This window comes from Eretmochelys imbricata, chromosome 5 (genome assembly GCF_965152235.1).
Source record: "Eretmochelys imbricata isolate rEreImb1 chromosome 5, rEreImb1.hap1, whole genome shotgun sequence".
NCBI lineage: Eukaryota > Metazoa > Chordata > Testudines > Cheloniidae > Eretmochelys > Eretmochelys imbricata.
The window spans coordinates 5,098,819-5,110,987 of record NC_135576.1 but is presented as its reverse complement, the minus strand read 5'-3'; the positions used below and the strand labels follow the sequence as shown (position 1 = coordinate 5,110,987).

The 12,169-nt window shown below is 45.8% G+C and overlaps 1 protein-coding gene across 1 annotated transcript; it reads left to right on the top strand.

The window, feature by feature from the left end:
- Positions 1–258: 258 nt before the first annotated feature.
- On the top strand, positions 259–10,275 carry NUDT2 (nudix hydrolase 2). The gene is made up of 3 exons (XM_077816605.1): positions 259–308; positions 4,112–4,261; positions 9,322–10,275. The coding sequence occupies exons 2-3, from the start codon at positions 4,126–4,128 to the stop codon at positions 9,633–9,635; spliced, it is 450 nt and encodes a 149-aa protein (XP_077672731.1). The 5' UTR covers positions 259–308; positions 4,112–4,125; the 3' UTR covers positions 9,636–10,275.
- The last annotated feature ends 1,894 nt before the right edge of the window (positions 10,276–12,169 follow it).

Genomic DNA, 12,169 nt, shown 5'->3' with positions numbered 1-12,169 from the left:
GGCCGCGTCCCCATAGCAACGCCGCCTGCCCGGTTCGAACGCTCGCGCCCGGGCTGGCGCCGCCCGGGCCCGGAACAAGCGAATGGGACGCAAAGGAAGGGGCGGAGTTTTCCCAGCTGACCAATCGGAAGCTAGGGGTGTGTGAGGGACCGCGCGAGCTGCCAAATCCCATCCAGAGCGTCCCAAATCGAGCCCTCCCATTGGCTCTTCCCTCCATGTGTGATTGGCTGAGGCTAGTGTCAGTCTTTATCAGCCTCGCCCCTTAGCGCTGTTCCTCTTGTCCTGGAAGAGCAGGAGCCGGGAGCCAGGTGAGAGAGGGGTGGGTTGGGGGCGGGGCAGGCGCGGTTAGGAGAGAGGGGGACCTGGGAGTGATTGGGAGGGGGAAAGAAGGGACCCTGGGGTTGATTGAGGCAGTGTGGGGGAGAGGGGGGGTTGATTGGGGCAGTAGGGGGCAGAGAGGGTGGGCCCTGTGGGTTGATTGGGGCAGTAGGGGGGGGCTGGGGTTGATGGGGGCAGAGGGGGCGGGGCCTGTGGGTTGATTGGGGCAGAGGGGGGGCCCTGGGGTTGATTGGGGCAGAGGGGGCGGGGCCTGTGGGTTGATTGGGGCAGGAGGGGGCGGGGGGGGCACTGGGGTTGATTGGAGTAGTGTAGGGCGGGGGGGGGCACTGGGGTTGATTGGAGGAGAGAGCGGGGGGAGGGGGAGAGTTAACACTGTTGTGGGAGTGGGGGACCCAGCCCCTCTATTCTTAGTTTACTGGCACATACTTTTCACAGTGCGCTGCCCTGGTTCAATCTGTAGGGCACACACCCCTTGTTTCCTAGCCCGTGTGCACTGCTCTCTTGACCCAGAGCACCCAGACCCTTCCTCTTCCCAGCATTGCCCTGACCAAAGAGTTCCAGACCCCCTCCGATCCTGCCACTCCCGTTACTAGCATTGCAAGGCCACGTTTTCAAAAATCATGGGTCGGGCCCCAGAAAATCGTGGGATTGATTTGAAAACCATGACGAGGCGTCTAAAAACACAAAGCAGCTGGAGTTCTTTTGTACCTGCCTTCCAGGGCTTGTGCCCCTAGGAGTCATGTTTTCAAGCTTTGCACCACAGTCTGGATTAGATTCTTACTCTTTAGCTGTAAATGAAAATTGAGTGTCTCATGTTTCCATAAAGAAAAGGAGTACTTGTGGCACCTTAGAGACTAACCGATTTATTTGAGCATAAGCTTTCATGAGCTACAGCTCACTTCATCAGATACATATTTCCATGTGGCTTTAAAAAACACACCACATAGTGCAAGAATCATAATAAAATCATGTTGGCTGAGTTTTCTTCCCAGCTCTGCTACTGACCTGGCTGGCCCTGGAGCTAGTTAAAGCACTATAGAAGAGGTAGATATTATTTCTCTGCGCAACCTGGATCTCCTCTTCTCTCTGCATCTCCTACTCAACTTCCAGCAAGCCAGCTCCTCCTTCTATTCCCCATGTACACTATTCTTCTCTCAGTGGAGCAGCCTGGTTCCCCCACTTCCTACCATGCAAGTGGTCTAAGCCACTTCCCATCACTTTTCAGTGTGTACTGCTCCACCTCTACCTAAAAGTCTCTCTGTTTCATACCCTGCCTTGAACTCTGTGTCTCCAGCAAGCACTTTTACCTTCTTGGTTCAAGTCAGAACACTGCATGCTAGGAGCTAGCTGGCAGTTGGTGGGAGCAGAGGGTGAGGCTACTCCCTGCCTAATTCTCCTGTGGGTTTTTGGGGACTTACAAATGATACAGCCAGCTCCATCAGAGAGAGTGATGTCTCTCTACTGCTCTTTGTTAAACGGGAATCACAGCACTTACCTCCCTCATGGATAGAGCCCTACCAAATTCATGGTTCAGTTTAGTCAATTTCATGATCATAGGGTTTTAAAAATTGTAAATTTCGTGATTTCAGATATTTAAATCTGAAATTTCACAGTGTTGTAATTGTAGGGGTCCTGACCCAAAAAGGAGTTGTGGGGAGGTTCGCATTGTTATTGTAGAGGGGGTTGTTACTGCTTCCCTTACTTCTGTGCTGCTGCTGGCAGCGGCACTGCATTCAGAGCTGGGCAGCCGGAGAGCTCATGGAGGGTTGGAGGATGAATCAGTTAATATCTGTAGGTGATGAACTCTCGAAATGCAAAGTGTTATTCCCTTCACGCGCCGACTGCTTTTTCTTGGCTCTGTGAGAAGTATAAGAATGAGAGGGAGGTTGAAGAGGCGTAGTGTTAAATTGTCCTTGAAAAGTATGGTGAGCGGACTTGAGTCATATGTGCTTGATGGAGAAATGGCTGGGTGAGATTTTCTGTCTTGTGTTATACAGGAGGTCAGACTCACGAGATGATATAATGGTTCCTTCTGGTCTTAAAAGCTCTGAGTATGCACATAGGGTGCAAAGAGCTAAAGTCCTGGGTAGATGTTTAGAATGAACCAGCTGGCGGTGGGGGACATGTTTGCAGGTTAATACACACCAGGGCTAGTTCTGCTTACACCTGTTTCGCAGCAGGGCTGGTTTCTGCTTTCTAGACACAACTCACAGCTAGACATGTTTGTTTTGACACAGATGTGCTTTGCAACTGAGAATTGTTGACAGGTTTCAGAGTGGAGGTTATTCCCAGGTCTAGCTTCCATACTCTTGAAGCATGGAATTTCCAGGCATGTATAGGAGATGGTGCTAATAGCTTACATAATTGGTTTGCGTTGCTACAGACCTGAAGAGCAGGTAGTATCGCTCCTAATGATTTCAGATCCTCCAGAATGGATACATACAAATCTTAGAGCTTTGCTGATTATCCTCGTACCACAGGTGCCTTATTAATGGGTGCAAATACTGGCATAGCTTGCAGCCTATTGACGACAACTGAACAGTAGGGGAGCAGCCTTGCTACTGGTTAGTCAGGACAGCTGGATACTAACCTGGGACTGCCATAGCTTCCTGGACAAGTCACTTCTCCTCTCTGTGCCTCAGTTTTCCCATCTGTAAAATGGAGGTGACAGTATCACCTCTGTATGCTACTAAACAATCTAAACATGAAACATTACATGTTTCAAATGTATTATTTAAATGTGGCACTGAACATCAAATTAGGGTTTAAACTACTTCTGTGCCTTTTTACATTACAATCTAGTGGCTAGAGCCATGGAAACGGGTCCTGGGCCACTGGGCTTTCCTTTCTCACTTCTGCCACTGACTTGCTGGCCAGCCCTGCGCAAACTGTATCATGTCTGGAAAATAGCTTGTCTAATACAGTGCTATTTCCCGTAAGTTTTAAGGTGTAAGGCGTCTCTGAGGATAGAAGACTTAGAAACTGAGTACTTGTCATTAATTTCCCTTTGTTTTATTCTCTTCTCTTCCAACATTTTTTATGGTTTGTAGTTAACTGCTAAGATTTCATGCTCAAACAGGTGGAACCAGTTGAGCTTGCTTGATTTTTGTGTCAGGTTTTATGTACTTCGTGACTTCGTGGTTTCAAGTCAAAGGGAAGAGGATATGCTTTCACTCTGCTAGGCAGAGGTTTAACTATAACTACTGACATTGTTATGTGCATGTCTTCATGCATGCTGGAGATAAACATCATGGATAAGTTTGAGGTGTCCATCTGAACTCTAGCAAAGTGCCATAGCTAGGTTGGCCAAACAAATCACCAGGGCCCAGTTCAGAGGAGTTTAACAAAAAGTAATAACAAAAATATATTTTAAATCAGAAAAAAACCCAACAAGCAAAACACACTTTTCTATAATATATTATCAGTTCATTTACCCATCCAGACTACTCCCTATTTCTTATAACAGGCCTGGCTTCCTCTAGATGACCAGTCCTAAAATTATAACTATAGCTGAGATGGAGACAGAAGTTTTACAGAGGGCTTCCCTACTCAGAATCCTGCAGAGAAAGGAAGTCTCTGCCGTCTCTCTGGGTGATTGACAGTTTGTCGAGCAAATCAGCTCTCTTCCCCCTCACTTCTGGTTCAATAAGGGTGTTACCCCATCACATACTTCACATCTAGCGCAATTGCCTCCGTAGATGCTGCATTACAGTGCTTGTTATTCCTGTTCGTAATGATTAATCCTCTGCATTCATATTTGCTCTCATTGCAGTTAGTAGGAGGACCATGGCTCTAAGAGCATGTGGCTTGATAATTTACAGGAGGCTACAGGCGGGATCCCCTTCTTCTAAAGTCGGTGACAACATTGAATACCTTCTTCTGCAGACATCCTATGGCACAAATCACTGGACCCCTCCAAAAGGTGATTGTTCCAATAACGCTAAGAAATCAACGCTAATGTTCCTTAAAAAGAAAAGGAGTACTTGTGGCACCTTAGAGACTAACCACTTTATTTGAGCATGAGCTTTCGTGAGCTACAGCTCACTTCATCGGATGCATACCGTGGAAACTGCAGCAGACTTTATATATACACAGAGAATATGAAACAATACCTCCTCCCACCCCACTGTCCTGCTGGTAATAGCTTATCTAAAGTGATCATCAGGTTAGGCCATTTCCAGCACAAATCCAGGTTTTCTCACAGAAAACCTGGATTTGTGCTGGAAATGGCCTAACCTGATGATCACTTTAGATAAGCTATTACCAGCAGGACAGTGGGGTGGGAGGAGGTATTGTTTCATATTCTCTGTGTATATATAAAGTCTGCTGCAGTTTCCACGGTATGCATCCGATGAAGTGAGCTGTAGCTCACGAAAGCTCATGCTCAAATAAAGTGGTTAGTCTCTAAGGTGCCACAAGTACTCCTTTTCTTTTTGCGAATACAGACTAACACGGCTGTTACTCTGAAACCTGTCGCTAATGTTCCTTGTATCCAAGAACCAGAGACATTACAGAATGTAAAGACCTCTAAGGGAAAATAGTCTAATGGCTACCAGTCTTTTGGGGCAACTGAGACAATTAACTATATTAGCACCAGAGCTGTGTCACCCACCTTTTATCGAACTGCGTGCACCTTATCCTGCACTGGAGGTTGGGCAATGGCTAGACTTGGGTTTGCATTATCCCAAGCTCTATGATGAGTAGAATGGGCATAACTAAATGGGAGGGAGGCAGGCACTGGCAATGCCCTGGGGCGTAGTACAGAGGCTCATCACTAAGGTTAAGATTTTGTCATGGGCAATAATCAGAAATTCACGGGAGCCCATAACCTGTCTGTGATGTCACTAAAAATAACCGGGTCGGGGGAGGAATAACAGCTGGAGTCCTGTTGGGGGCTGTGGGGAAAACTGACAGGCCGAGCCCCCCGCCATGGCAGGGACACAGCCCCCATTCTGGAGCTGGCAGCAGTTGCAGGGCAGAGGCACACAGTCCCAGCTCCAACTCCCGCCACAGGCGTACAGCCGAGGAGGGGCCCCACAGCCCTCACTGCAGCCCCAGCCATGGTGCAGGGGGTGCAGCCCCTGCTGCAAGCCACAGGGCAGGGGCACACAGCCCTAGCTCCAGCCACCACTGTAAGCCGTGGGTCTGGAGTGCATGGCCCCAGATCTGGCCCCAGCTGCAGGGCAGGGGCGCATAATTCTGCCTCCAGCTGGCTTCAGCTGCTGACAGTTGAAGCTGAAGAAGTCACAGAGGTCCGGTAAAGTCACGGAATCCATGACTGCCCTGACCTCCGTGACTAAATCGTAGCCTTACTCATCACTCAAGGTGAATGGCAGAGAAGGCATTTGGTTAAATCTCCCTCAGACACTGGCGGTGGGGAGTATTCAATGCAGAAATAACTTTTAACTTTCAGATTTTATTCTCTCTTGATAGTTCTGGATATCCCAGACACGATGCCGCACACACTGACCACACCTAGATAAATATTTATTTTGTACAGTGCACTAACCAAAACTATCTCGTAGCATAATCTCAGTGCAACTCTGCCCCATATAAAGAAAAAGGTATGCAAACCTCTCCCCGGATCCTCTGAGCCAAAAACATTGGTAAGTAGAATTTGCAGTGTGCCTGAAAGCCAACACTCTGGACTGCTACCATCCACTGCGTAAAGGGAGTTCCGTGATTGAGCATTCCTCATCAAGAATGCCCTGACATTAGCCACAAATGTTCCAGCTGATCCTAGCTGCCACAGTATCCCAAAGGGATATAGAGGCACTTCAGATAGCCAGGAGCCACACCATTTAGGACTTTTTAGGTCCATACCATTATGGCAACCTTTAATTTTGTCTGGAAACAAACTGGTAGCCATTGCAGATCCTGGAATACTAAGTGAATGAGCCATTGCGTTCTGCAATATCTGCAGTTGCTGAGTGGGCTTCAGACATAGGTATAGCACATTGCACTGATAGAATCTGGAGGTGATGAAGTCATGGATAAAAGTGGCAAGGTCCAGGTTTGAAAGAAAAAGTCATAACCATTTTGCCAAGAGCACCTGGTTGGAAAAGCCACTTTGGGCCACCGCTGTTTTTTAATCTTTTAAAAGTAACTTGTGCAGCTCCCAGCCCCATTGTATCACTTCGTACTTCCAAATACCAAAAGGCAGGCCGAGCTCTGCTTCATCGTCTCCGGATGCTTTGCTTAGCCTACCAGCATCAACTACATCTCCTTTGATGTGAGTCCCAAGTTCAGCTAAGTACTTTGAAAACTGACACTGTGATGAGAAGACAGATGTAGAGCTAACTGTCCTCCCACAGCCTAATGGCATGACAGCCTAACCCTTTAAATGGATTGGGACTCAGATGGGGAGTCATTGGAGAGCAGGGAGCCCCGGTGTGATGTACTCTCATTGGCCTTTCATCCACAGGCTACTGCATGTTGTACCATCTGACTTCATGCAGGTGATGCTTTCAATACCACATCCCCCATAGCTGCCTTGCATGCGTACGTAAAAGGAGGGGAAGGAGTACTGAGCTTTATAGTACACATGGCAGAGATCTTGGGACAAAGGCAGAATGATCCCACTCATGTCTCTGGTTCTCGCTGGGGAAAAAGAGCAGAGCCACTTGAGGGCAGCTCTGGGCTCTGCAGGTGTTGTGCACAACACCCTGTGATCAGTCACACTGAAGGCTGCAGATCCAGGGGCAGAAATCAACACAGACTCCCTCACCCAGATTCTCAGAGGTATTAGGCTCCTAACTTTAACTGATTTCCCTTTGAGGATCTGGGTCTTTGTCTTTCCCCATCATCAGGTGTGGACCAAAAAAAACCTATAGCTGTCTCTATAGCAGGCCTAAAGACAGGCTGAAGGGAGTCCAGAAAACATGTTCACTCCTGATAATGCCACAGCTGTCTTACCATTACTTTCACCATAACCTTCCTCCATTTCATTGGCTGGGGTAGTCGGTGTCATTGCCCATATGCCCCTTGTGCTTAAGAAGGGTGGATGAAAAGCATCTGGATTACTGACTCCCATCAGCATGGTATCTGAGCTTCAACAAAATGATATAAGGCAGTGTTTTCAACCTAAATAAACTTGAGATAGTGCTGATAGGGAGAGGGAAATTATTAGAGAAACTGGTACACCAACCTCTGCCTTTCTGGAGGATGTCTGCTATCAGATTATCAAGTTAGTGCCCACTACTGGGAGCCTGTTTGTCCCCTTGCTGATCCTAGACTTGTAGTTATAAATAGTGGTATGAAATGAGTCTTTCCCTCTATATATGGCTGGGAGGCTGCACATCCCATTACAGCCCTCTATTTGAAACCAATAGAGTTACACCATGAATGAATTGAGCCCTTTATATTGTTTTCCTTCTGAAAGTTTCTTTGACTCCCAGTTGCGTGTGCTTTTCTGAGCCGATGCCTGGTTTGTCCTATTTATGTTCCTGTCTGGAATTTTCATGAGAAAACTAAATCTGGCTTTTCTCAGGGAAAGTAAAAACAACTTGGGAATGTTATATTTATCCCTATTTGAAATGGCAATTGTGATCCTGAGGAATCCAGAGTGAATGGAAAGAACTAGAATAGTAACATGTCTGGCTAGAGGGCTGGCTTGCAGAGGGAAAGAGAAATACCCTTACTCCAAGCTGCTGCATGCCGCATACTGTCATCCCATTGCAGCGATATTGGTCTTACAGCTACACAGCAGCTTCCATCCAAACCACTTCAGAAACATTACTAACTGTGTGTGTATATCTAGTATTCATAATCTCTTGATTCACCACTGAAATGCAGCCACATGTAGGGGAGGTGAATCACAGCTCCTCTTTAACACTGCACAGCTACACTAATAATAATTATTTTGTATCAACATACAAAAAATTTTGGGACAAGAAGTGAAGAAGAATTCCAAATCTGATTCAAACTGCCTGGGGAAATGTAGGTAGGCGTAATGTACCCATGTTGGATCCAGGACACAGGCTAGCACCCTTATCTTATTAAAAATGCCAGGGGGGTTGTTAATGATCATAAGTGCTCAGGACCGCGCTTCCATGTCTCAGATGAAAGATGGCACTTCCTGCGCACAGTGCCCACAGCAGGCCAATGGTTCACTACTGATTCAGAGGAAAGAGCATGTCCTACTGACCCATGAAACCAGGTGTTCCTTAGAGGTCCTTCACCCAAGTATTGACCTTGTCCAGATTAGCGTGGCTTGTGACATCTCATAAGATGATATAGCAGCCTTCTTCCTTCATCAGTTCCCTTTTTGCCAGTCTGTGAAGCAGTCTTGGTGGCTGACTGCTTAGATGCCCTGGGCAGGAAGGGAAGCCTAGTTTTATTCACTACTCAGCAGTTTTCATGTTTGGATATAAAACAATGATGAAAACTGAAGATCAAGTGCTTGGTGCTGCCCTTCATGAGCATCAGGCTTGTTGACTTCCTCATTCTGGTTCCTGAGGGCCTGCTTATGCATCCCTTTTGTTGAGTAGTTTGTATTCATGGGAGACATCCCACTGACTTTGATGGGCTTGCTTGCTTGATTAAAAGATGCAGAATCAGGCCCTAAGCCACTTAAGGCACAGCATTAATGAATCCTGTTCTCCTTAGCCAGAAATATGGTCTCTTCATATGGCACTTTGCAGGTGTACAGGGCTCCGATAGGAACACAGAACTGGAAAGGAGGAGAATAACATGGGAAGAGATTTCTGGCACATATAGGGCACTGGGTGCTGATTGGCAGTGTCAGCATATGTGGGATGAACACTAATCCTGAAACCCTTGAGATGGACATAAAAAGGTTTGAAATGTAATGTGTGTTCTGCAATCTCTAATGCAAATGGGTCTAAACGACAGGACACGTGAGCCGTTCTTCATGGCAAATGAGATACTGCACATGTGTTTTCCCTGTTGCCAATTGAACGAACACAATCAGAACAGCCAGTTTTCTTCTCAGAAAATTATTTTTCTCCCCTCCCTCGGCAGGCCATGTGGATCCAGGTGAAGATGACCTGCAGACAGCCCTGCGGGAGACACAGGAAGAGGCTGGACTCAATTCTAGTCAGTTCACCCTCATTGAAGGGTTTAAGAAGGAACTGCAATACATCGTCAGAAGCAAACCCAAAACAGTCATCTACTGGCTGGCAGAAATGAACGACTGTAACACGGAGATCAAGCTCTCAGATGAGCATCAGGCTTTTCGTTGGCTGAAGCTGGAAGAGGCCTGCAAATGTGCTGAGTATAAGGAGATGCAAGCAGCATTCAGAGCTGTGCATCAGTTTCTTTGTTCCAAAGCGTAAATGCTTTCATGGAAGGAAATGGGGACTTTTAAAGAAACCTGGGCTGCTCTTTAAACAAGAATAAAACGGGGGTTGTGCAGAAATGTAAATTTTACACCAACCTGCTGTATGGGGTTAAGATACTCTGAGCTTCTGTGGAGCTTGTGCTTTTACCTTCCCTAGGTTATCCTAGCTCATGTAGAGAAGCATGGTCTGATCTAATCATGAACCAGAGAGCTCTGAGATCAAATCCCTGCACTGACGATCACTCCCCTTGTTGCTTTTGTCAGGTCACTTACGCCCTGAATTTCAGAAGTGCTGAGCAGCCGCAGGTCCTATTGAAAATTGAATCCTTGACCTCTCCTGACAGCAGAAGGACGGTATTGAGAAAGGGAGCATAAGGAGAATTTTAATAATAAAATACAATTACAAAAATTAGGTCCTGAGTTTTGAGCAGAAGAGCAGTAGCCAGAACTGCTGGGCTCTATTCCCAGCTTCGCTGACTCCTTCTGGTAACTTGGGCAAACCATTTCATCTTTGCCAATTGTAACATGAGTTGTATTTCCTTACCTTGTACGTTTAAAGTTTGCAAAGTTCTTTGAGAGCCTGGGATGCAAGGTGTTAGAGATGAACAAAATTTAACTGATAATTTCAAACTCCCTCTGCTATTTTTGTTGTCTCTTATTTTGGTCTGTGTCTCACCCGTTGAAGGTCAGCGGTATATTATGCACTTGGTCTTGGTGGCATAATGAGTCTATGCCTACATTGAGCAGAGGACCTTCTGCTCTAGAAATCTAAGCTAATACACTGATCTCCAGTAGCTGTGATAGTATCTATGGGTTGCAGTCCCTAGTGGGCAATGTGGTCGCTGGCCGTTGAGCACGTCTGGCATTCCATGCAATAGCTGGTCGTGCTAGGCACACACAAGCTAGAACATTAGAGGTGAGAGCTAGAATTAACTCTTGTCTCTGGGCCCTATCTCACAAGGTGCTAAGCCACTGAACACCTTTATAAAAAGATATAAAGGTATAAAAAGATCTTCTGTACTTTCCACAGTATGCATCCGATGAAGTGAGCTGTAGCTCACGAAAGCTTATGCTCAAATAAATTGGTTAGTCTCTAAGGTGCCACAAGTCCTCCTTTTCTTTTTGTGAACACAGACTAACACGGCTGTTACTCTGAAACCTGAACACCTTTAGCTCCCACTGACATCAGTAGGAATTGAGAGCACTCAGCTCCTTGTAGGATTGGGACCATTTTATCTCTACAGGATGATTTGCACAGATTCAGCAGTGCATTGTGCCTTAGCAAGAGAAATGACTTCAATTCTCCTGATATTTTTTTAAACTCAGCTTTATTATGAACACTGTTTCAAACCAAATGCCAGCGAGTGATGAAGAACATGTGGGGGGTGTTGTGTTAGTAACTGTCAGAACAATAAAAGAGCAAAGATATTTTTTTTATTTTTTTTAAAGAAAATCAATCCATAAACAAGCAAGAGAAAATGACTAACAACGTGTGCTGTTTCACAGTCATATTTTCATTATTTTTCAGCTTCTGCTTAACCAACGCCATGTAAACAATGGCATTGCTTTGTTTAAGTGCAAGAATATATATTAAACAAGAATATAGAGCCATTTTCAAGTAACCCATTCTACTCAGTCAACAGTGGTGAACAGCCATTGTCCAAAACAAAAAGTGCTGTATTAGCTGAAGCCATGATTGGTAGCTGCATGTTAATGGCACTGCTCATGAAGCATTCTTTAAGTGCTTTATGATTTGGAGGGATGAAAAGTGCTGTGGAATTGTAAATTAGTGTTGTGTACCAGGAATATAAAACTCTTGGTGAGTCAGCTGCTCTGCCACCAGCTGGTTTGCAATGGTTCAGGATGGAAAGGTGGAGTGCGATGTCTTTTATTTAGAAAAAAGAAACTGTTCTTCCTTAATATTTTAGGGGGGAACTTCAGCAAATGGCTGGAGAATGTCCGGGACAATCATTTTGGTTTTGGCTGCTGAAGGCGGAGCTGATAAGTGACACATTCTCTTATGGCCAAAGTCACTGAGCAGCTTTTTGAGCGCTTAGCTGGCTTGGGGATCCAGGTTTCCATTTTGAAGTCAAATCAAACCTGCCAGGATTTGTTTATTCACCTTTCCATTTGACTTGGAGGAATAACATTTCTTGTGTGATCAGTGGTGCTAGAATCCAAAGGAAAGCAAAAGGCAAGGAACATTAGAAACCAGCCAGGCACTCTGTGGTTACATATGGGTCTCCTTACAGAATAAATCGGAACTCTTGAGAAAGGTTAAGCACTGTGCATCGCAACAAACAGAACACAATTTGCCCTGCTTGCTACAACTTTGTGCACATCATGTGATTGTTCTCAAGTGTTAAACAGTGTTTGCTGGTTTTTACCAAAACCATTAGGCTACTGAAAAAAATTCACTAAGGACAGATTGTTCCCAGTGGGAGTATCTTAGCAGAGGACACTATAGCATAGAAGCAACGGGCTCAGTTAGTGCTGAGGTAGCCCATCTAAAAGTTAACATTATCAAAA